Consider the following 25,772-nt stretch of genomic DNA (forward strand, 5'->3'; position numbering starts at 1 on the left):
TCAAAGAAAAGATACGAGGAAAAAATCAAAGGAGCAAAAGGGTTAGACCCTTACGAGCACACAGAGTGGACAAAAGACGTTAGCGTGCTGCCCAACTTTCACCACGCTCATATTTATAATCATACGGTTCTTGGAGTGAGTGCATACACTCATGAAGTTTAGTAACTTCAGGTCACTGCAACAAGCCCCGGAACAGTTTAACGACGGATGGGTACAGGACCATGAAATGCACCGTGTAGAACGAAAGACCATCGTACTTATCATCAGTTTACCAGCCTCACAAATCGTCTTCATAAATACACATTCGTTAACCGTTTATTAATAGGACCTTTGAGCTCAACGGTAATTAATTAGTAGTGGAAATAATTTCTGGTTCATCACAGAAATGTAGCAGTGACAATAACATTGTATGCTGTAATCGTACTGGGCAATTAGTGATACAAAACAACCTGTTTTATCCTGTGAATAAAAGTACATGTTTTTGTCAATGTACCATGGTAATAACAGAAGCCAAACGCAATATTGTGTCAGGACAATTCACTATTTATGCACAATAAACAAAGGAGCATAGCGCCACAATTTCTGTTCAGCGCCAGACTTGCTTGTAACCTATATCACCAATTATATGGTAAAATGATGTATTAACTACAACAGAAGACTGACCTTTGTGGGAATGCTTGGAGCAGACTAACCTGTGAGCTGGATGTTCTGGGACGTTATATTTGCTCTTTGAATGGCTGCAATCCAGGCCATCCGTCGGCTCTTTGTTACTTCAGAAACATGGCTCGAACAATTTCTCTTCCACGACGTAATCCGATAACAACCGATCTCTTTACCGTCGGCTTCCCGTGGCTGTCATGTGACCGGCTATTGCAGTTAATAATACAACAGCTTCTTGCCATTTTTGTGTTTCTTTTTATCGCTGTGTGACTGATTTCAATTGAAAGCCTGCGTGCGCTAGTACCTCTTGCCGCGAGTTCCCAGAATTCTTTGCGGTTTTACCCTTGAATGACGTCACATTTTCAATCTCTATGACACATCTGCTTACCTGTATCTTTTGCTAGTTTCTCCTCCTCCTTTTTTCTCTTTTTTTGTACACTGAGCACCTGATGGCTTTAACCTTTTCTTATCAATCTTCCACTGGTGTTCATTTTGCACTCCAGTATCAACACCCATCCCCAAACCCGAAAATCACCACAACATAACCTAACAGACCTTCACCTTAGATTCGATTAGTATAGGGATTTTCTGGGATTTTGTACAACCCAGGAAGAAATACATAATTAATACATAATAGGCTTGGATTGACAACATTATGAATGAAATGTGTTCTATTTGGAAGCACCCTGCCCCCCTCCCCCAGTAGCGTTTTTTGATATGGGCGACACGGGCGGTTGCCCGGGGCGGCATCGTGGTGGGGGGCGGCATCACGGGCATCGGCAAAAAATAAATAAATAAAAAATTGCACGTACTCGTGCTGCCCCGACATCAGCCAGCGCGTATTGGGAATGGCATAGGCACCGATCGGTTTTCTATTGCTCATTTGCTGGGAGTAAGAGCGCCCTCCGTTTGCGAGGTGCGCCTGCTGCTTGCGGCGCAGTAAGGAGAGGGCGGGGCGGCGGGGGATTCTCTGGCTGGCTGGAGCAGCATCTAATAACCAACTCGCAAAATAACACAAAATAAAAACAAAACAACAAACATGAAAACACCAGACATCATGATACAGACTTATAATTTGCACCGATGTTTTTTTGAAACGTGAAAAGTGAGTGTGAGTAACAATTTAAAACAATTTAAAATTTATAATTTACAGTTTGATGATTTAAAGTCTCACACACAAGCCGTCGAAAGGGAAGGGGCCGGCTGCTTCCAAATAGAGCACATTTTCATTCATAATGATGTAAATTATGTATTCATGATCTGAAATCTGGGTTGTGCAAAATCCTAGAAATAAACCCCAGACAAAGTGAGTCTGTGAACTAAGGTGTAGGTCTGTTAGGTTATGTTGTGGTGATCCTCGAGTTGGGGGATTTCTGTTCATGCTGCAGTGCAAAATTAAAACCAATGGAAGATGGACAAGAAAAGTTCAAAGCCATCAGGTGCTCAGTTTAGAAAAAAGAGAAAATAAGAGGAGGAGAAACGAGCAACAGATGCAGGTAAGCAGATGTGTGATTGGATAATGGCAGGTCATCCTGAAACAATCAGAATCAGAATATTTTATTAATCCCTAAGGAAATTATGTGCGTTACAGTTGCTCCAAGAAGAAATGGTGAAAATAGTAACAGTAACAGACTAAACTCCAAAAAATACAATATGTTACAGATTTTAATATTAATTAGTCATTGTCAATTGTTGATTTGTCCTGTTCTCATTGTATGATGAATTATGATGGCTGTTTGGTAGCTGTTTGCATGTAATGCATACTCTCACTCTCTTCATATGTGTGTGTTTCTCTGGTGAAATTCAGTATGGTTCTGACAACAGTTTTATGTTAATGTGCAATCCTTAATATGTTTTATGTGTGTGTGTGGGGGGCGCCAGAGGGAGTGTTCGCCCCGGGCGCCAAACAGGCTAGGACCGCCACTGCCCTCCCCTTTCGACAGGTTGTGTGATAGGCCTCAGCAGCAAGGCATCGGCAGCAAGCAGGCGCACTGAGGGCTCACTTTTCGCATATGTGTGTGACAGAATTTAGAAAACACATCGGTGCAAATTATAAATCTATATCATAATGTATTCTGTTTTTATGGTTGTTGGTTTCTTTTATTTAGTTTTATTTTGCGAGCTGGTTATTAAATTCCAGCCAGCCAGAGAATCCCTCGGCCCTCTCCTCCCTGTGCGGCAAGCAGCAGGCGCACCTCGCCGTGTCGCCCATATCAAAAACCACCACTGTGTGAGGCCATCTGTCCACGAGACCAAGCTCAGGTTAAAACTGGATCATGCAACAAAACAACGATCCCAAAAAACACTTATCAAATCTGCACAATCCCTGAAAAAGAAAATGTCAATTTCAGACCTCAACAGGTGTTCTGGGAACCCGTCCCACCTGACAAACCATCCTAACCGTTGTTTTTGCGCATGCGCACAACACGAAATTAAGTGGCGAACCGTCCTACCTTTGTGAATATTAGCTAGACAAATACTGCCAGGTAAAATTAAGGTAAAATTAACTTCCAAACCATCTTGCCTTTGTGAATGTCACCTACAAGCACACTTTAACGGGTAAAACTTAGTGACAAATCGTCTTACCTTTGTTAATCTGAGCTAGAAGCATAGTTTAACAGCTAAAAGTCAGTGCCAAACCATGTGAATGTTTGTGAATGTCACCTACAAGCATACTTTAACGGGTAAAATGAAGTGGCAAACCGTCCAGGCTTCATAATTATGAGCTACAAGCATACTCTGATGGGCAAAAGCGTTTCTACAAGCCTTTACAACCCTTCTGAACCTTATTTTGAAAAACACATCAGGCATCCATATTATTTTGAAAATTAATACCGGAAATCTCTGTGTTAAACAACCCGACTGCTCCGGAGTGGAAAGTTTTTCCGTGGAATCAGGAAGTCCAGTAAAAGATTGTTGATCCGCGGCTGGTAAATACAGCAAAGCTGCAAAAGCCTCTCTGTCGCTCACCGGACCTTTCAGGCATGCGGTAAGTTGGATATTAATGCTGCGCTAGGATGTGCTGTGTCTCGTGGTAAGCAGTAACCACTAACTCAGTTGTCGTGATTTGTCTTTTTAACTCTTTTTTGACAGAGTTACTGTTAAAAAAACAAAAAAGTAACAAGGCTGTTTTTCAAAGTCTGCCCCATTTTCTGTGACATGTCCCACAAATGAAAGCACCTTGTGTTCCAGCAGTCATTGTTGTTTTTGGTGTTGTTGTTATTGATATTATTCAGAAGTTGGCTAATTGCTGCGCAGCGTACCACACAGCAGAGACATGCACAGTGTTATACCTCATGTTGGCTCCAGACTAAAGCTAGAAAACGCAGCATGGAACACATGCAGGGGCCTGTCCTTCCAGCTTTCTGTTGCCTGAAGTATTTACTAATCACAGTTATAGGCCATCTTCCTGATGCGCACATGGATGTTTGCTATTTCATGCTAGATAGTGGTTATGACTCCCACTAGTCCTCAGTCTCCTCCTTTCCGTTTACTGTACAGTCTCCAGGTGCTGGACTTGGTGAAACTCTGTAGGGAGCTTCCTTGTCAGTGCTTCCTATGGCCAACAGGGTATCTGACTAACAGTAGGGTGTAGGCGTAGATTGCCCAGATCTTGTCCTTCCCAATCATCCGACTTCTCGGGACATTGCCTGACCCTCCGCAAGTATTTGGTGTTTGTCGCTTTCCTAGTAGTCTCTTCATGGTTCCCATTTGCCTGTGCGATTCCCAGGCGCTTGTAGCTGTCCTGTGTGACTGCAGTGTTGTCTTCTGGTTGTGCGATTCCTCAGTTTTGACTATTAACAATTGTTGTAGTTGGTAGAGCAGAGCGATATGACCAAAATATTTATCAAGATATAGGGCTGTTCGATATAACGATATATATCGGATGACGATATAAAAACGTCTATCGTTTCATTTTACGCTATCGTTTGTTTCGTGGTGTCGCAAAATAAACTGTTTACAGCAATATTTTTTTCATGTTTTGATGGTCACTGTACTGGCTGTATTAATTAAAGTTCTCTCTTTCTCTTATATTTAATATAACCACACTACAGACAGACAAGCGTTTGTTTTTATGCGTTGTCGTTAGCAACAACGACGGTAACATCATCGCGTGTCCGCTTGTTTATTTTCCACATAAACCTTTCACAATAAAGCTCGAGATTCTGTTGAGATTTTTCAAAATAAACTGAATCACGTGAAAGAGTATGCAGAATATTTACGGATGAGAATTAAAAAAGAGCCGCCAGGTGCTAAAAAATAAACCTTAGACTCAAACGTTAGAACGGGCTTTTCCCCGCAGCACGCCGTGTAATAAATACTCACAAAGAAACGGCGGCCGTTACAACTTATGTCTAAAAATGTATCGTTTCATGCATCGGTTAAAACACTCGACTCAGCTACATGACGCCTAGCTGGAAACACTTCACACAAGTCGAGCTGCCCGAGATTCACAGAATTTACAGAAAATGTTACATTTTTGTGATTTATATCGTTATCGGAATATGAGATTTTGGTCATATCGCACAGCCCTATCACGTTATACATTTGAAAATTTGCGATAGCGATATAACTGACACTAGACAAAATACTTTACAACTCCACAACTTTATTAGTGAAAAAACAAAACAAAACCCATCAATATATTTTCACTTAAACAAGCAGCTGTTTTTATCTGCATTAACATTATATAAAAATGTAACAGTGCAAATGCAAATTCCTCGCTGACAGTTTAACCAAAAGGCATTTCCAGTGGAAACTGGCCGACACATCCTCAGCATAACCATGTATAATATCCACAAAACTTAAAAAGAGGTCATACACACACAATACGGTAATATTATGTTGAAGCACAGTACGTATCACTCCGCGAGGCTCCGCCTACGATAGCCGTAATGCTCCAACAATCCATCAAGCGGTGCGGCTTCGTAGCTTAGCAAAGTCGTACTGAAACATTTGACAGATTTTCGAGCGCCGTGTACATAAAATCGTTTCGAGGTCAGTAAACACAACCAGAGTTCATACATAAGGCACACGGGATTATAAGGGGCTCTGTCGACTTTCAGAAAAATCAAAGGATTGATTTTAAGTGCGCCGTATTTTCCAAACAACACGGTAATAACGACGGCCCGCTAGCATGCGCTACCAAAAATAGTGCTTTGTTGTGTATCTGACGGACGAAAGCTAAACCAGTTCCACACCAGTGAAGCTGCATTTTTTACAAACCAGTTCTGGTTCATCGTTTCATTCAACGATCTGCTTTCGCTCTTCTGATTCTCCTTCGCCGCCATGCTTTTTCCGCCATGTGCATATGTAAACAAAGGCACTGCGCATGCGTGTTTTACCCATATTCTATCGCCATATTTCATTTTTTTTTTATCGTTGCCCAACATTACACCGGTATTACCGTGAATGGTACGATATGGCCCAGCCCTAGTAGTCGGTGTCTGTAGCCAGTCTTGTCATTGCCCTCGGTCAGGGCTCAGGCCTATGCAGGACAGTACTGGTGACAGGACATCTCCTTGGTAAGTCCCGCACTTGATGGCAACTTGTGCTGTTGGCTTGAAGTTGGCCTCTAGTGTTGTTCGCAACATCACCATCTTTTTAGTGCTCTGCTCATGTAGTGAGCCATATGTCTGTTTATCTTAGGCGCTATGATGCCTGATAGGACATTACATGTGGTCCTGAGGCAGGTTATTGGCTGTTAGTTAGATGAAACGGTTCCTTCTGGGGATCCTTGGATCAGAATTGGAACACAGCAGCTTGGCATCCTCTCTGCCTCTGTGCCCCCATCAAACACAAGTGGTTATTGATGATGTGAGTCCTGGTAGGAGTAGTAGGATAATCCTACAGCACCATACTTCTCGCTCATATATAGTAACATGTACAGGGCAACGCTACAATGTGCAAATGGATGACAGCGTGTTGACTGAAGGCAGAGAGAACCGCAAGCAACAACAATAATAATGGATTGGATTTATATAGCGCTTTTCAAGACCCTCAAAGCCACTATTCATTCACACACTGGTGGAGGCAGCTACGGTTGTAGCCACAGCTGCCCTGGGGCAGACTGACAGAGGCGAGGCTGCCATATCGCGCCATCGGCCCCTCTGACCATCACCAGTAGGCGGTGGGTGAAGGTCTTGCCCAAGGACACAACGACCAGGACAGAGAGCCCGGGGATCGAACCGGCGACCTTCCGGTTACAGATGCACTTCCCAACCCCTGAGCCACGGTCGCCCAACAGAAGATAACTGTAGTATAGAGCAGAGCATCTCAAGGGAGTTTATGCTTTAGGTAGTTATGAGGACTAAGGATTTTCATCCAAGTATTAAAAACAATCCATATATTTAATGATTTTATGTATTCTGTTAAATGATCCAATAAGATTTTTGTTAAATTGTGGACTGCGCTTCACAATTTCTCCAAATACTAAACATTTCATGCAATGCCTTTGTTAAATACTTTGAATTCAACCTGAAAGTCGGTTCTTTGATTTTGATCTTTTAGCACACCTAGTTGTTGTTTTTTGAAGTATTATTTGGGCTGCACAGCTAATTATGCCTAATCAACTGGTAGAATGACCTTTTTTAACTAATTCAAAGAATATGTGTTTGTTCTACAGCAACATTGTCTGTGTGCAGGCTGACAGATATATTTAGGCCTCCTCTTTCCTTTAACAGTGGTTAACCTAACTAGTAGCTCCAGGAAGAATGTCCTACTGGTCTGTTGGTCTTCACCGGGACTCTGGAGACATTCCCAGCAGCATGGAGCAAAAGAGCAGTAAGTAACCTTCCCAGCATCTTATGTGTGTCTCTGTTATGTACATGGCTGGTTTGCTTGTTTTTCTTGATGCAGTCGTGGCCTCATGAGGCAGGTTGAGAAAGAACGTTCCTGCAAACTGAAATGTAGCTGTGTGTGAAGTGGCAGCAGCACTTCTTTCTTTTAGAAAAAGAAGAACTGAAACTATGATGGTTTCAAAAGTGTTATGTTTTGCCATTTGTATGTGAAGTAAACTGTGCACACTGACATCTCGCTTAACACATGTAAGCATCTTCTAGATTTTCTTGCTGCCAAATACAGTTTGTTTCACTATGCAGTGTGTGGCAAATGATAATAGACGACGTGGGATTAGGGAGGAGAAAAGTGGAACATTGTAAACTGGTTTGATTACTCTGTTTTTCCCACTGTAACGAGGAACCTAATGTGTTTGTATCTTTTGACTTCCTGACTATAATACTACAGACATTCAAATTAATTCAGTGTAAGAAAAAGAAGAAGAAGAAGAAGAAAAAAGACATTTTGCTTAAACTTTATAAACTTGCATAATAATATATAGTCAAAGGAGCTTGCAAAGAAAAGCATCTGGACTTCTTTAAGTTGCTTGAAGACTCTCCACCATTTGACCTTAGAATTGAAGAAGCTTCTCGGATGAGAGGTGAAACGTCTTCAAGTAACTTAAAGAAGTCCAGACGCTTTTGTTTGCAAGCTCCTTTGACTACGATGACCTGGAGGACTGAGAACCTTCACAGACATAATAATATATAAGTTAGGAACCCATCAATCTGGGCAGGTTTTCCTTATCACAAAGAAATCTCACCCAATAATGTAACACAGTCCTGCACATTACAGTTACAAAGCTTCTTCAGCTACATGTGTGCCGGGCACGCAGAAAAAAAATGATTAAACAAACTTTATTAATCCCTGAGGAAGTTCATTGATCACAGTAGTGGGCTTCTCCTACTCACAGAAAAGAAAACATTCATCAGCCAGAGCCTGATCTTCAACAGGTAACAAAAGCAGTGAGGAGCAGCCAGGGTTAAAGCCGATTTCTACTTGTTCATGGTTCTACAGTAGAGTCACTGTGGCGATCGCTTTAAAGTATCTTTGGCTGATATGCATGCATGCTTTGTGTTTTATAGGTTCTGTGTTCATATGTGTATAAAAAGAGAGATTGCATATCTGTCCTTACTGGGATAGAGGTTTGTGTTTGTTTTATAGGCTGGTAAATATGTGACGATGCGTTTTAGTTGATTTTACAGAGTAACGAGAGAGTGGTGTAACAAATTACTTTCTCCAGCAAGTAAGTGAGTAATAGACTGCATGGAGAAAAGTCTTTTGTAGAGTAACACTGCTGTTGAGGTGGTTAATGGCTCTAAATTGTTCTTATATGGTAGCATTTTTAGTGAAGCACATCACACCTTCATTACAGCCCAGTTTCCCAGTTGCACTAAAAATCCCCCACCCAATAACACTCCCTGGTTGATGCCCACTGGTGCATTGGTGGTTCTCAGTGTCTGGGTGCCCGGGTGTGTATTGGCTCCCTCCCAGCAGCTGTTTGGTGAGGCCTGGGTGACCCCCTCCTGGGGCTCTCCTCAGCTCTTCTCTTGGTAGGTGGTGCGATTGCCTCTGCAGTGATCCTCTTTGGGCTCTTGTGCTCTGGGAACTTGTCTTGATTATGGAAGCTATCGTCCAAAACGGCTTTTTGACTATAAATTTTCCCCTCAGCTGTAGATGCAGATGGTATTGTCATCAGCTCACGGAGCAAGCGGGTGGTATAGATGTCTGAGTTTGTGAATGCGATAACCAGAGTACAAGGAAACAGTAAATTGACACCATAGGTGAATCTAATTAAAAAAATCTTGGATGAGCTCGAATCTAAGTGACCTCGACCTCATGGTCAGAGGTCAAGTTTCCTGAAAATCTTGTGAATTGAATAATTTGATAACACAGCGACATGGGACTTTGAAATCTAATAGGGGGCAGCTCTGATGGTTGCCATTTTTTTCTTCTTTTTTACAGCTTAGAAACTGTAATCATAACTTTCAATTGCTGTTCGGTGGGCACTTACATGGGAATCTGGCTTGTTTTTGGACCCAGCCTCAGGCGACTATACCTTGAACTGTGGCTTTTGGCACTTCTATGCAAGCTTCATTTTTTTGGCCCAAATGTTGTCAAGTAGAGAACTGTGAAATGCTACGGGCTCATTAAAGTTATAAATAAAATTCTCTTTTTCCCTTTTAAGTTTTGTTTTCAGTTCCAGTTTTTGGCTACGTTAAGACAAGCAGAACAATATTGTCATCCCTTATGTACCAGGTTTGTTAGAGAAACTCTTTTCCAAGCACAACATCCCAGTGTACTTAAGACTCAGCCACACACTGAGATAAAAATTGGTTCATCCGAAAGAAAAAAACTCCCAAAAACAAAGTTAACAACATGGTGTATGCTGTACAGTGCAGCGAGGAATGCTCCGACCAAACAGCCACTTCGTAAACACATGGCACAACACACAACGACTTAATGCCCACTCACATCTTGGGTCATTTGATCAGTAAGTCAGATGATAGGCTGGGGCAAGGTCTCACAATGGGTTCACCTGAAACCTTGGGTGATTGTGACCCACACCCATTTTCACACTTTGGCTCGTGTGATTAGGCAGAGGATCAATTGGGGGTCCAGGACCCTCTTAGGAACACTCCTAAAAAGCCTTAAGTCTGGGACTCTCCACCATTTGGTCTGAAGAAGCTTCTGGGACGAGAGATGAAACGCCTTCAAGAAACTTAAAGAAGTCCAGAAACTTTTCTTTCCAAGCTCCTTAGACTAACTCACTGTACAAATTTGTTTACACTTGTAGATCATATAATATGCATTTGTAATGGTTTCTCTATGGATGCATCAGACTTGCGGTTTGTATCTTGGCCAATGATACTTGGCATGCAAATGCGCAAGTGGAAAAAAGTAGTATTAAATATTTTTTTAAAATACACATTGAAGGACACATCCTGGTCAAAACCAATTCAAAGATTCCTGACAGTGTTGGAGGCCAAGTTTATGCCACCCAGAGTAAGGATCTGGTTAGATACCATAGTTGTACGTTTTTAGGCCGAGTACAATAATCTCAGTTTCTTTCTTATAAGGTGTGAAAAGCATGTGGGTCATTATTAGCAGAAGTTTCAGGTGAAACAATTGCCTCACCCTATCATGTGACCCATTGAGATCAACTGACGCAAGATGTGAGTGGATGTTAAGGTGCCTGGAAATACCTCGGACGGTCCACCATTTGGTCTTAAAACAGAAGAAGCTTTTCAATGTCTTCAAGAAACTTAAAGAACAGGAAGAAGTCTGGTTGCTTTTCTTCCCAAGCTCCTCGGGTTACCACGACCTGGATGAGAGCCTGCACAGGCATTTGAGTTCCCTGTGCAACTCTATAATTAACAGCATGCATTTTTTTTCTTTAAATAATAAAGACCTGAGTTGAATCTTGAATGTTGACATTGATACAAGAATATTAGTGTTTGGGTTTTTTCCCCATTTTTAAATAGTAATGTTTTTTTAATGATGTATAGAAGTACAGTAACAAGTACTTCTTAACATCTGCCATCAGAGACAATCTTCTCAAACTGCGTTAATCCAGTAAGTTGTGCTTTAGCTCGTACCATGAGCGTATTCTTTAAATAAGATGAGCCAGTTCTGGGTGCATGCTAATAACAGGGTTACAGTGTTTAACTGTAAAATCCAGATCCTAGTTACAAATGCACTTTATTTTTTCTCTGTTCATGTTTTGACTGTCCTGTTTCCTGACAGGCCCCGGGGAGGATGTGGGAGCAAAGGTGTCATTGGTGGAGGATACTGGGCCCTGTTCTACACTGTCTACTCAGCCCACTTTTCAAAACATCCAGGCAGCATATGAAGATGGAGAGGAGGACGTTGCCAGGGAGCTGATCCAACAAGCGTGCTGTGTGGTGTGCAGTGCTGGGACACCCCGCATTGATGGGGTAAGTATCACTACATGCTGTGTCGGCTATAACCATAAATATAAAATCTCTTATGCAAGTTTGGATCTAGTGTTACAGTGGTACGCTGGTAAGTATGTGCCTCAATTACAAATATATATAACTTATAATAAATAATTTATGAATGCAATTATAAATTAAAATTGACTGTTATTGTAAAGTACTGACAATTCTTTATGGAGTAAAAAAATCAAATACGAGTATTTGTATATACACATTAGGGACTGATAAGAATGTAGCCATTCCACTTTGAGCGTCACCACCAATGACTGTTTTCTGCAGTCATTGGTCACCACCATCTCTAAGCAGTATATTAAATGAATTACATGCTGAGTCAAGTAGTGAATGGCTTCCACTTTGGTGGCCTCAGGATCGCTTCTCTGCCTTTTGTGGACGTGGTTCAGTTAGCTTCATTATTAGAGGTGGGAATCACCATACATCCCACGATACGATATTATCACAATACTTAACACACGATACGATATTATTGCAATTTTTAAAAATATTTTGCGATATTCAGATTCTGTACATAAAGGTAAACTTTATCAATATTCATTTTCTCTAATATCAAAGTCTCACACTCAGTCTTTCTCTCATTTCAGTTTGATTGTTGACAAACTGAACGGTTTGTATTACAGTCTAGTCCAACTTAACTGAATCAACCATCTGGTACAATTATAGCTATTCTGAACTATGCAGTTTATGAAAACTATGCAGCCCCTTCAGCAACTGAAGAATTTGAAAGTAAATTAAAACAAAATATAATTTTACATTAAATAAAAAAGTTTTAAACTTAATTAAAATAAAACATGTCTTAAATTAAAATAAGTAAACTGTCATGTTTATTGCTGCCAAAAACAAGTTAAACACATTTGGACAGTGAAGGAATGTCAGGATTCTTGCTCAGAAAAAGGATCAACATGCTCTGAAGTCAGAGCACAAAAACCTTTTTGTAACAAAGTATCGATTTCTGCTGTCCCTGTATCCATACATTATTAGCAAACAAAATATCACCATGCTACACAGTATCCATTTTTCCCCACTCCTATTCATTAGGTGGTTGCGTCCGTTACACATTGGAGCGTTAAGTGTTGAGACACTTTGCTACAATCCATGACCAAGGCCATAGTATTCAACTGCTACAACAGCAGTTTTCAGCGCGTGACTCTGTTTCTCTGGAAATGGGCGGGCAGTAAAACAACTACTAGCCCAGGAAGTGCTTCTAATTCCTGGGAACTATCACATCCCAGCAGAGGGACATCAAAGCAGAGAATGTACTTCCTGCACCAGCTGGCAAAAATGAACAAAAACTGCCGAAGTCATTAATGGTGCAGTTTTACTTCTCCATCAGTGAATCTATCTGCTGTTGCCTCTACCAAGGACGAAGGCAGACGGCAGCACGTCATCTGCTCTGCTGAGAAGGTGATTGGGTGCAACCTGCCCTGCCTACACGACCTGTACACCACCAACACACTAAGAAGTGCAAGGAGGATTGCTGCCGACCCCTCACACCCTGGTCATGAACTGTTGTGACACTCCCCTCTGGTGGAAAGCTGCCCATCAGAAGCAACACCTCACAGCATGACAGTAGTTTCTTTGCCCACGCTGTGGGACTACTAACAATGCACCCTCACCCTGATCACTACTTCATTAAAGTGTTACAGTAACACACTTATTTACTCAGGCTACCAACATTTTGTACTATATACGGTAAATGCCATATATCCTATTTCTGTACCACAGTGGGTTTTTTGCTTTTTGCACCACGACAGCATGGCAAATACAAACATATAAAAGTGTTTCTGATTCTAATTCTGATGACTGTATGAAAACTAGCTGTTGAAAGGGGGATAGATGTGCATGGGCTACTTCATTTGCCACACCCACATACCTCTAAGTAACACACCTGCTTTGGGGGCAGGTGTGTTATCTAAGGAGCTTGGAAAGAAAAGCGACTGACTTTCTTTAATTTTTTAAGCGAAGTGAAACATCTTCAAGAAATGTATAGAAGTCCCGTCACTTTTTTCCAAGCTTCTTGGATTACCACGACCTGGATGACTGAGAACCTTTACAGGTATATTGTAATGGAATGAAGTCTTGTGTTTGGTCTTTAATGGATTTTTTTTCTTATTTCTTGGGGATATTACTTTCATTGTGACTGGCGACAGCAAGAATTTTGAGTTGGTTTAGGTAATGAATGAAATGCACTGTATGGACAGAAGTACAAGGCTTCTATAGAAGCTGCTTAGACATGGAAATGCATGCCATAAGGCTTCCTTAGAGTTTTTGTCCTGATGTTCGTGTTTGTAACTCTGTAGTCATCGAGTCAGCTGAGCGCTAATGATTTTTATCCATTATAAGCCTCGGTGCTGGTTAATCCCTCTCTACAACTTTGTTGGTTGCCAGTTCGTGGCTTAGTTGCTGTGGTACCTGCACACTCCTACTTTGCAGTAATACCCCTCACAATTGATTGCGGACTTTCTAGGAGAAATTTCCTGAACTGACTAGTTTGCGCAGTAGCATCCTATAACAACAACACCCTTAAATTCACTGAACTCTCTACAGGGACCCACTTTTTGCATGGCTAGGGCAAAGAAGTTTGGAAATATGTGGGGGAGGGCCAGACACATTCTGTCAGAGCACATGTAACAGTTTCCAGTTTCATTTGGCATCTATGGCAGTTATAATTGAATATCTACAAAACTCATTATAATTATAATTATGTCTCACCTGTACTACACGTGACAAATAACGAGACATGTCAGTCAGAGAATGCTAACAATGGTGGTTGTTGTTCTGTTCCAGCAACGACAGGAACAGGTGAAACAGGAAATATACTGAAATATAATAACTGGAGAGAGGTTTCACATTATTTTATTATAACATTATGACATGGTAATGTTGTGAAAGTATAGCAGGGTATCTGGAGGCGGAAAAAATAAAAACGTTATTTGGGGAGTTCGCCTTGTAATCGGAAGGTTGCCGGTTCGAGCCCCGGCTTGGACAGTCTCGGGCGTTGTGTCTTTGGGCAAGACACTTCACCCGTTACCTACTGGTGGTGGTCAGAGGGCCCGGTGGCGCCAGTGTCCGGCAGCCTCGCCTCTGTCAGTGCGCCCCAGGGTGGCTGTGGCTACAATGTAGCTGCCATCACCAGTGTGTGAATGTGTGGATGACTGGATGTGTAAAGCGCTTTGGGGTCCTTAGGGACTAGTAAAGCGCTATACAAATACAGACCATTTACCATCATGACTCGGGTTTTGCGTGGCCTATCAACACAATTTAAAGACGGGTATATATCACATTGTTGCTTTGTCATCTTGAAGTGGTCATGTGATTGGCTAACCACGACTACTTTATTCTTCCTCAGTCAAACAGCAGCACTCATGCGATTGTTTTGCGCCCTAGCTCCAGGTGTTGTGTCAAAAAGTGATCGTCTGTCAGAGAGTGATCACCGTCTGTGGGAGCGCGCAGCTGCTTAAAGCTGCAGCGCCCAGATTACTTACAGCTACTTCTGTGCAGCTGATATAAGATGCTGTAAGCTGAACACAGCTTCAACCGTCTGTTTGTTGAAGAATAGTAACACGACTGCATTTTCTTGTTAACGGTAATGGCGTTGCAACGATAGGAATAGTAGTTAGATTACTCTTGACTGAAAAAAGTAACACTGTTACTTGTAACGCCGTTACTCCCATCTCTGTCAGTTAGTGACATATAATCACATCGTTTTTAGGCTGTGTTAGCTCGAATGTTTAAACGTGTCCAGTTTAAAGCTTCACAGCTGTAACGGGGCAGCTGCCACCTTTAGAAATAAACAGCAGCACTGAGGACACACTCAATGATAAACTATAAACTGCAAATAAAATGTTTGTGTTCCCTAAGTCATCTTGTCCTTTTAACAAGTGTTGCATGTTACTGGTATGTTTTAGCATTCTTTAGAGATTTTCGTCCCGATTTGATAACAACTATGTCGTCAGCACTCACAGTGATAATGATCTGTGAAGGAAAAGTCATGTGATCCATGAAACCCGTGTTGCCCTGACACTTGAACACAGGGAACTCTGGGTTAACTAAGTTCCTTCATGTGTCTGTTTCTCCTGATCTCCTATGTTAGCGTAAGTGAATATATAAGTGAAAGACATCCTTTCTTCCTCATTGTTGTTTCCATTTACAGGTACGTCTCCTGTGTGTGGCCACTCAGTATGGTGATCTACAGAGTGTGTGTTACCTCCTCAAAGAGGCTCGCATCCCTGTGCCTCTGGAGCCATCTAACAGCAACCCGGCTGTTTTGGCAGCGCACTACGGCCACACCGACTTGGTCAAGGAGCTACTGGACTCTGTACCCGGTAGGAGTACAACATACAGTCCAACTTTCATCATACGTGGATATATAGATTCCCTATGTATTATTATTACTATACATGTAAAAGAAGCCTGACCCTGCCATAGACCCGGCCCCCCAGCAAATCACCATAAGACAATAGGAATATTCACAGAAGGGTTGTGGATAGTAACTCAAGATTATCTTCAGCAGATAAATGGACTAATAATAGATTACCTCATGAGTAAAAAGGGACTAAACAAAATTATAACAAAATTAAAATGAAATAAAACAGATTAAACTACAGTAGAGTAGCAGACTGGACTACAGTAAAATACGTTCACAGAGGTTACTTAGAGTTTCCATAGAGTCAGAAATTTTCCCGTTGACCCTCGTATGTTTTATCTTTTCCAGCTTGCTAAAAAAAATGGCATCTCTCATGCAGGCCTCATATGAGGGAGGGGCTTCCAAAATCAGATTTCTGGCTAAAAGTTAAAAAGCACAAGGTGTCACAAGATCGTGAGCAACTGAAGCAATTGACCCTGTGCACGAGAAAATGCTAACTTCCTGGTTTGAGACCGGATGTGGGGTTGTACATTTCTGGTAGCTTTACTTTGCGGTCAATCGCTACTGCGAAGATATTCTCCAACATCATGTCCACAACTCGAAAACGGAAAGATGGCATTAAGTTACAAAGAGCAGAAGGTGGGAACACTCACCACTGTTGTGTCATAAAAAATCTAATGATCAATGTTGACGTTTAAAGAGTTTAGATCAATCAGTTGTTTACATCACTCAACACAAGCAGAACTGCAGCAGAAGACACATCGTCCACAGAAGCACATCTCTGTATAGTGACTGGTCTCATGATTTAAACAGGCAAATGTTCAGCATTCAAACTACAGGTGAACAATAGTCAAACCAGATGTTTCCGTTATGTCAGATCAGCTAGTCAAGTACACACCTACACAGCATGTTAACAAACCGTGAACAAAGCCACACAAAAATGAATGATTGCTGGTAACGGTTTCTATACATTAGTATGTACGAAGGGTATGTTGTGACTTACCTTCAAACTTACAGCGGTCCCTCGCTATAACGCGGTTCACCTTTCACCTCGCTGTTTCGCAGATTTAGTGCAAGTTTGCATGCTTTTTTTTTTACGTCACATTGTGTCCTGATCGCTGCAGACGATCTCCTCCGTCTCTCCTGTACAGAATCGCTGCATCTATCGCTAGCAGTGTGACTCTGGAGTGCAGTGCTGTATGTCCACGATGTCCACGAAACGTTTTGCACCGTCAAAAAATAAAACTAGCTACTTGATTTCACCTATCGCTGGTTATTTTTAGAACATAACACCCGCGATAAACGAGGGACAGCTGAGAAATATAACATTTGAATCCATTTTCTCTTTTGCTCTGACGCGCGGGGGAAAATATCGACAAGTCGATGAACATCATTTACAGATATATTGGGTAAATGCCCGAGACATCTATAGAAATGTAAATTGATTCATTCATTTGCTTAACTTGTTTTGGACCGTAAACAGGGCGCGAATAGGACACCGGAAACAAAGCTCCCCACAGGAGTTTCTGCACCGGAAGTAGCATATGCTAACGTGCACATAGTCAATTGGATCCAAGTGTACATCAAGTTTCTCTGACAGTGTGCCGAAGATTTGACCAATAATTGTGGAGGCATGGACAGAACATGTGCATCTGTCATAGGCAATCAATCAATCAATATCAATGTCAGGGTGCATTTGCTAAGCTTAACCTTTGACCAGTAGGAGTGGTGCCGCACCACCGTACACTGGATCAGTCCCTTCCTGACACTACGAGTGCACCAGGAGCAGCATATCCTCCCAAAAGTCCTGGGTGATTTCCTGACCCGTCCTGCTCCCAGAGTGACCAAAGAGCTGACACTGCGGCACTCCTTAAGCTACATGTTATGGCAAGCAGAGTTATCAATTAGTGTTTGGAGGTGGAAGCAAAAGGGTATCAATGAGTGGGGTTAAAGTTTGAGAGGGGAAACTGAGGGGTCATCCCTCAAATTAAGCTACAGACCTGTAGGTGTGGGTTTGGGGGGTCCCATATTTAGCTATAAATAGTTCAAAGGAAGACAAAATGCTCTGAGTATACAGAGCATTAAATTATACCTAAAGCACACCAGAGAGCAAAGCTCCTGTCCCCTACAGAAGTTTCCTGAAAATGTTTTGAGGATAAAAATTGGGACACACTGATTGGTCAAACCTTCATCTTAACCAGGCTTATCCGACCAACTATTGACAGGAGCAGCAGGGATCAACAAGGAGTAGAGACATTGTGTTTAAAGAGGTTTTTAAAATGTCCAGTAATCCCCAGATATGTTTATCCAAAACTGCTTTAAATGGGATTTTATGTAATGGGGAGTCGCAAGCTGCAGCATTGATTGGACAAGTTCAGTTTGTAGAATTGAACGATGTTACGACTCGGCTCAAAAGCTGTAACATAAAAAAAAAAGATGAATACCAGAGTGTTAGTGAGAAGAGGTTTTTTCTTAAAATGGATTAAAGTTAATCAACTTAAAGTTGAATACCAGGTTGGCTAAACTGGCTGGATCCACCAAGGCAAAGACAAGCGAGCTCCCTGGAAGCTTGCCTCAGGTGTGCTGTTATCCACACCTGACTAGGTGTGGCCAATTAGCACCAGCTGAGAACATTGAGGAGATCAGGGGCTGCAGAGGGACGTAACAAACAAATTAAGGACCGAGAGGACTTTTGGTCTTTATCAGGCCAAGAAACATAGAAAAGCAAATCATCAGCTTACAGGGACGTTCTCTGCTCGAAGCCATCCCTCACCACAGTGATGAATAAAGTGGGCTCATCTTCTTTTCGCGGCTGAATTTCTCTGGTCCTACTCGACTCTATCGAACGTGTTTTCAGCATCTAATGAAACATGAAACTTTGAGGACGTTTGTGGGGAAAAATATTTTTTCTTTATGTCATTTTCTTTTTAATTGTTTCAATTTATTTGATTAGATTGAAATGGATGAAGGAAGAATTGTTTACTTGAATGAAAACGATGTTTTTAAATTCAGTTCAGTTTCACTTCATTCATGTATACAGTCGCCTCAAGGCGCTTTATATTGTAACCCTGCAGTAACACTGAGACATCTGAACACTAAAAAAGCACTTGGTCACATTCATAACTATTTAATTGAAGGTTTTTGTGAAGAAAGCGCCATCTTTCAGCGACACTGTGTGTTTGTAGTGGACAGAAGAGAAGGGCGGGGACTGTAACCTAATAAAGTAACTGATGAGACCACGGTGGGCTTATTAAGGTTGTCTTGAACAGAAAAGGCAACAGTAGAGCATCTGCATTCGCCGTGGCGCATGATTTAGCAGTACAAGCATATTTAAACTTATTATTTTTGATTTCATCAACTTTTCAAAAACAAATAAGCAGTGTTGGTCAAGTTACTTGAAAAAAGTAATCGGTAACTAATTACTGGTTACTTCCCCAAAAAAGTAATCCTGTTACTTTACTGATTACTTATTTTCAAAAGTAATTAGTTACTTAGTTACTTTTTAAAAACACGATTTACAACCTGAATAGGTGATAAAGCGATAGATCTTTCAACCCAATTCTACTTTTTCTGCATAATCATCATACAAAATGTAATCAAATGGAAAAGTCTCTTTTTAAAACTTGTTTTATTAGTTTTAATCTTTTAACTTTATGCATCAAGCAAACATTTAATTATCTGCAACATTCTCTGACTGGAAGAAATTAGTTTAATATTTAAACCTATTTTCTGCATATTCCAGCACATAAAATAAAATATTTGTGTGTTTACACTCAGTCTTTCAAATAGATGCAAGTAAAACACAGCAGAAAATAAATAAAGTCAAAGACTAGCGGTCCTGTTGCTCTATTTTCACCTGTAAAGCAGGAGTGGGGTAGGCGGAGGGTTACCCTGGTGCAGGTGTGCAGCGGTCAGTGGAAGAATCCGCGAGTTTCTCTGTGAGTTTCCCATTACGTCGTAGCTACTCGGTGCTTGTTTGGAAGTTTAGGGGGTTTTTTCGCTGTAAAAAGAAGTTTTCTTCCCACGCACAACGGACACTAATGTTTTTGTCACTTTTTATGGAATCAAACTCAAAGTAAGGTCAGTACTTCCACGCTTTAAACGCTGCACGCTCATACTCTCTCTGCACTCGATATATGATCCATTGTTGATCTGCACACAGCTGTTGCCACGAACGTCGCACTCGCTTACGTCACTGTCATGAGACATTCTCGCAAAACAATCACGGTTTTAGTAACGCAGTAACGCAGCGTTCCTACGGGAAAGTAACAGTAATCTAATTACCGTTTTTGCAATAGTAATCCCTTACTTTACTCGTTACTTTAAAAAAGTAATCGGATTAACGCGTTACTGCCCATCTCTGCAAATAAGTAACAAATCACTACAAACAATCCTGTTCGACTGCTCCGCTCTCGGCAGGTCCATGCCTGAGGAAGGATTTGCTCAACTCGATGCTGGCCGCATCTTGCCGGGAGGGTCACCTTGATGTGGTTCGTCTGCTGGTCCAGAGCTACGATGCTGACGCCAAGGACTGTGCAATCCATAGCGATGAATTTGCTGTCATCACTGGCCTGCCACTGTATGCTGCTTCACAAGCAAGTAAGGATGTACTCACACACGAGTCTAGAAAGCAATAGAACCAATTCAAAATAGAAAAAAATGTTTTCATCCTGGTAAATGATGATAGTGACAATTTTATTTATATAGCACGTTCCAACTAGGGCTGCGTATCGTCATTCAAATCTGATTCACAAGGTCCCGACTCAATTCTATTTGAATCGAGGAAATTTTGCCTCAGACAGTCAGAAATATTATAATTCTGATCACTTATCAATACATATCTATATTTTTGTATCTACAAAAAGAAAGCTGACACTTGTGAGACTTTATCAAAGCTGTGAGCAGCACAGCAGTAACTGAAGATAAAACAGAAAAACATGAAGGAGATTTTCCTGGTCTGGGTTTTTATAGCAGATGACCTTAAAAATATTGTGCAGCAGATCAAAAACGAAGTGAAGCAGAGCAAAGTTACAGAGGTTTGATTACAGACAGCTCACCGTTTTACAATTGTGCACAATTTTAAAAAGTTTAAGTTTGTTCAGTGTTGAACAGCAGAAATGAGGCTTTACTGTCAGAAGTAAGTAAAAAAACAAAAACAAACAAACAAAAAGCCCAGCGGCCGACAGCGTAGACTGCTGGGTAATGAGTAGGGGTGGGCTTTGATTCTCGATTAGAGAGAGAGAGAGAGAGAGAGAGAGAGAGAGCGCTCTACATGAAGTGTGATTTTATCCTGGTGGAAGCAAAACAGCTAAAGTCAGAGGAAAATCGTGACGATGTTTATGTGAAGCGTAGTTTGGATCGTCTTTGGCTGCTGGTTCAGTCAGTGTTGTTTGTTTAGATCAAACCTGTAGCTTCAGAATCAGCGCAAAAAGGACGTAAACACAAAGCGCCAAAAATCAGCGAGCTGTCGGCTTTCAGCCTCGACGGCGTCCACGTCGTGCCGTCGGGTGAGAAAGGCGACGTCTCACTGATCCGGATGTGTTGGGTCTTTGTGCAGAAGCCGTGTTCCTGCTCTCATTAATGTTTCAGATGTTTGGTGGTTGTAGAAATCTTGTGAGGTTTAACCTGAGATTCTGGTGTTTTGGGCAAAATAAATTTATATTCAAAAATCGATTCAGGATTTGGTCAGAGGGCCCGGTGGCGCCAGCGTCCGGCAGCCTCGCCTCTGTCAGTGCGCCCCAGGGTGGCTGTGGCTACAATGTAGCTGCCATCACCAGTGTGTGAATGTGTGTAAAGCGCTATACAAACAGAGGTCATTTACCATTTTTAATTAATCGATGTCACGTTATCCAAGCCAGAATCGATTTTAATCGATAAATCGATCATCAAACCTCGGCAGTTTGTCTGGAGCGTACAGCTGTGAGTTAACACAAGCAAACTCACTTCAGCCTCAGACTGTGCAGTTAACTGTGTACCAAAGTGCTTTAGAGTCAAATGTGAAGCCCGACAGGTGTCACACACCAGCTAATCTGCAGCAGATCAAGCTTTGATGAACTGAAGCTGTAAAGAAGAGCAGGCCAGACTTCGTCCACAGTGATGTGAGGGTCAGGGGTACATTAATAATTAAATCTAGAAAGCTGGCTGTGCTTCGTTTCTCTGTGTGTTTGGACACGTGTAATAAAATGACAACATGTGTGGATATAAAGTAAAGACTGTGTTTTGTGTTGTAGATAATGAGGAGATAGCTCTCTTCCTGCTGCAAAACGGAGCAGGCTTCTCTTCATACACCCTGATGGACCATCCAGCCTTCAGCAAACGCATCCTCAGACTGAAGCTGCAGGAAACACACGAGGCAGAAGGAGACCAGGTCTGTGCTGCTGATCCAGTGAATGCATCAGGAGATCACTGCTGTTGATCAGATTTTTATTTCTTATCTCCATGTTTGATTTCATGTCCTGTCAGACATCTACTCAGCATCTCTGCAGGACTTGGTTATAGCACGGAGAGTTTATACTTATTTAGGAAGGTAACTTCATTGTTTTATTGTGTGGGAGAGTAAATGTTATTAACCTGTTTCCACCAAAACTGCCAACCTTATATGGTGACCACAACTGTCAAAACATAATTAAAGCTCTAATAAATTAGGGGCTGCAGAGGGACGTAACAGCTCCTCCCTCAAAAGGCTTCCTCTAGGACCCCCACATTTATCAAAAGCCCCTCTGAAGCCTTCAGGTCCTTCACCCACAAACCTGAAATAAAGGTAAGAGCTAACAGAAGCACAGTGTTCACATCTCTAAGCATGGCTGGGCATGAGGATTTAAAGTCGCCACACTGAACACACAGAAAGTAACATGTGACCAACACAAAGGAGCACAACAGTCAAACACAAAATGATCACCTGACCTGTTACAACACAAAACCAAACGTAGCAACAAATAATCACAAGTGTTCTGTTGTCTGCACCACACAAGTGGTCACGTACACGTGGGCCTATACCACAACAACTTACTTTAATGCAGCGGTTCCCAAACTGTTTTTGCTGGGCCCCCCCTGTTTTACAAGAAAAATGTCCCCCCCCCTTCTCACGCGTGCATACGCACAAACACTTCCTCCAACCACACACACATATTTTGCTCCATTGTGGTTTATTTCACACCTCAAACATTTACTAAACAATTAAGCAAATACAAGTAATCTGCAATAAATTACAGGCAGTAATAAAATAAACTACTAACTCTGTTACGCTGCGTCCGCACCTACACGGGTGATTTTGAACACGCAGCTGTTTCGTCCACGTAAACAACGTTTCCAATCACTGAAAACTGAGATTTTTTTAAACTCCTTTATTGTGTTTACGTGTGGACGAGGAATACAGAGTTCATCACAGCGTCAAAGGTATGTGTCTTTATTCACGTCACGCTGTGGCCACGTTATTGTTTACATGAGATGAATCGCAGAATGATAGATATTCAGATTAACAGTATTTTGTCTCTATCTGCAGGTTTTACACACTTACATATACACGCGCAGTTACTGTCCCTCCATTTACAAAGGCAGAGGCGTCACGCTGTCATTATTTTACGTGTTGTTGTTTTTTCCTGTGTAATAATATTCAACATTGATATCAATACATTTTTCATGTCTCTCTGTGCAAAATGGGTTCAAAAACATAAACAGCTGTGGGATCCTGTTTGATTTAAACAGTCCAGTGCTGCTCCTGACAGGAAAACCAACCCTGCAGGGAGACTGTTGGGCCTGCGTTTCCACAAGCCCCGCTAGTTCTAGAGACGTATTCATCATGAAGAAAACAAGACAGTCAATCGATCAATCACTTGCGCAAGGGAGGCCTCGTCTGTGTCCACCACGAAAATGACCCCGACGACGACCTCCCTTGCTGCCTTTTTATTGAGAGACAGTTCACACAAAACACGTCAGAACAAAGCCACGCCCAGACAAGGCGTTGTATGTATATGTGAACTTCTGTATGTAAGTAAGAGTGTGTGTGTGTGTGTGTGTGTGTGTGTGTGTGTGTGTGTGTGTGTGTTACCTCCTGCTGACCAAAGGGTCGTAAACGCAGGAAGCTTACATCAAAAAGAAGCAGATCTTCCAGATAGGATGTATCTGCAATAAAAGACTACAGCCCCCCAACCAGAACCTCGAGAATCTGGGGGAGGGACAGTGGTTTGGAAACATATTCAGTGATTCTTCATCTCCTGCTTAGCGTTTGTGTGGGCCCCGTGCTAGCAGTGTCCAAGTGTTGTGTTTTTAGGGTTAACATAATTAAAGCCCTAATAAATCTATTTTCAGAATATGTGACCATTAGGAGTGTGAGCTCTGAGTGGATGTTCTTCAGTCCTCTATAAAACCTTTGCCCTGTGTGTCTGCGTGCAGGTTGTCAGTGTGTGTTGGCGTGGTCTGCAGCTGCCCTGGTTGAAGCTGGATTGGTTCATGGATGTCTCTGCACACATCACCCAGCTGGACCTGTCCTCTAACTGCCTGTCTTCTCTGCCCTCTGTGGTGCCCTGGGGTCTCATCAGTCTCAGGACTTTGGATCTTTCTAACAATGAACTTAAGGAGCTTCCTTTAGCAAACAACTCCCAGGAAGTCATCTGCTCCAGGTACACGAGGACACTGTCGGCGCCTCCGTTGGGAATTTGTCCATTTGCTTTAAAAATTAGCAAAGGAAAGTCGTTCACATGCTAATAATTGTGTGTGTGTCGCCCTTTTCTTGTCTTGGTCTTTGTGTTGCCACCGAACCTTGTTCACAATCAGGTAAATTATCTTTCTTCCCAGTGCTGGTATGAATTCTCTTAACTCTTCTTCACCGTGTCTACAAGCCTGAAGGCACAGAGCTGCTGCCATGTGATTGGCTAGCCTGATAATCTATAGACAAATGTGATTGTAGGGTTGGGGAGTAACCTAACCTCCATGTTTCCTCTGCTTTAGTTTACAACAGGTGAATCTCTGTGAGAACCAGCTGAGCAGTTTGCCACCTGGACTTCTGCATCTCACTCGCATCCAGAAACTCTCTGCTGCCAAGAACCAGCTCACAGCTCTGTTTGACCTCCCTCAAAGTATGTTCCAACTTTTCCTCCATGTATGTACGACTGTATGCAGTTATGGACACAGATATGCTAACCCTAACCATTTTCTTTTGCCTTACATGGAACAATAGATACAGGTGAGATGACTGTAACAGTAAACGTATAAGTCACTGTACAGACGAGTCAGAGTCTTTGTACTTGAAATAAAACTTGTGTGTAACCACATCAATGTAGGGGTATAGAAATGAAAGAAAGAATATATTAAGAAGTAAATAATAAATGTATTAAATAATAAATATCAAATATTTGAAAAACAAAATAAACATAATGAGTCTTTGAGGTGGGGGGTCAATGAAAGTTCAAATGTCTCCCAGCACTGACAGCGAGGGTAGCAGGGATGTTGTTGTGTAAACATAATTTATTTCATCTTTCAGGCTCATCGTGTTTGGCTTTAAGTCTGATTTTATTCCACTGAAACACTCGTGTAGTTTCACTTTGAGTCTCACCTTCTCACCGGGGTGTCACAGTCTTTCCCGCCTCACATCCTTCAGAGATGAGCAGGTGAAAGAGCATCTCAGATAAAGGAAAACATGTTCAAATAAACAGATGAACATGTATGGAAGGACATTTGTCTCAAAGGGGTTCCAGATAAGGCTGAGTAACTGATTCGATTTTTACTCAGACAATCAGAAATATTCTAATTCAGATCATTGGTGAGACGTCATCAGAGGTGTAAACATCGCAGCAGAGGCCTTTGTGTCAAAGTAACTGAGGATAAAACAGCAAAACATGAAGGAGATTTTCCTGGTCTGGGTTTTTATAGCAGATAACCTTAAAGATTTTCTGCAGTAGAACAAAAATGGAAGAAACCATGAATCAACATGAACATTA

At 41.8% G+C, this 25,772-nt stretch overlaps 1 protein-coding gene across 1 annotated transcript in view; it reads left to right on the top strand.

Moving 5' to 3' along the window:
- Window positions 1-3,510: 3,510 nt before the first annotated feature.
- lrrk1 (leucine-rich repeat kinase 1) overlaps window positions 3,511-25,772 on the top strand; it is a 93,585-nt gene continuing 71,323 nt past the window's right edge. Inside the window, exons 1-8 of the mRNA XM_087843037.1 lie at window positions 3,511-3,649; window positions 7,344-7,443; window positions 11,245-11,435; window positions 15,625-15,796; window positions 20,257-20,436; window positions 22,068-22,204; window positions 24,229-24,455; window positions 24,784-24,911. Of these exons, the coding sequence (XP_087699163.1) occupies window positions 7,374-7,443; window positions 11,245-11,435; window positions 15,625-15,796; window positions 20,257-20,436; window positions 22,068-22,204; window positions 24,229-24,455; window positions 24,784-24,911 (1,105 nt within the window). The 5' untranslated portion in view covers window positions 3,511-3,649; window positions 7,344-7,373. The remainder of the gene's footprint in view (window positions 3,650-7,343; window positions 7,444-11,244; window positions 11,436-15,624; window positions 15,797-20,256; window positions 20,437-22,067; window positions 22,205-24,228; window positions 24,456-24,783; window positions 24,912-25,772) is intronic.

The sequence above is a fragment of the Neolamprologus brichardi genome, chromosome 1 (assembly GCF_056152115.1).
Source record: "Neolamprologus brichardi isolate AB-2024 chromosome 1, ASM5615211v1, whole genome shotgun sequence".
NCBI classification, from domain to species: Eukaryota; Metazoa; Chordata; class Actinopteri; order Cichliformes; family Cichlidae; genus Neolamprologus; species Neolamprologus brichardi.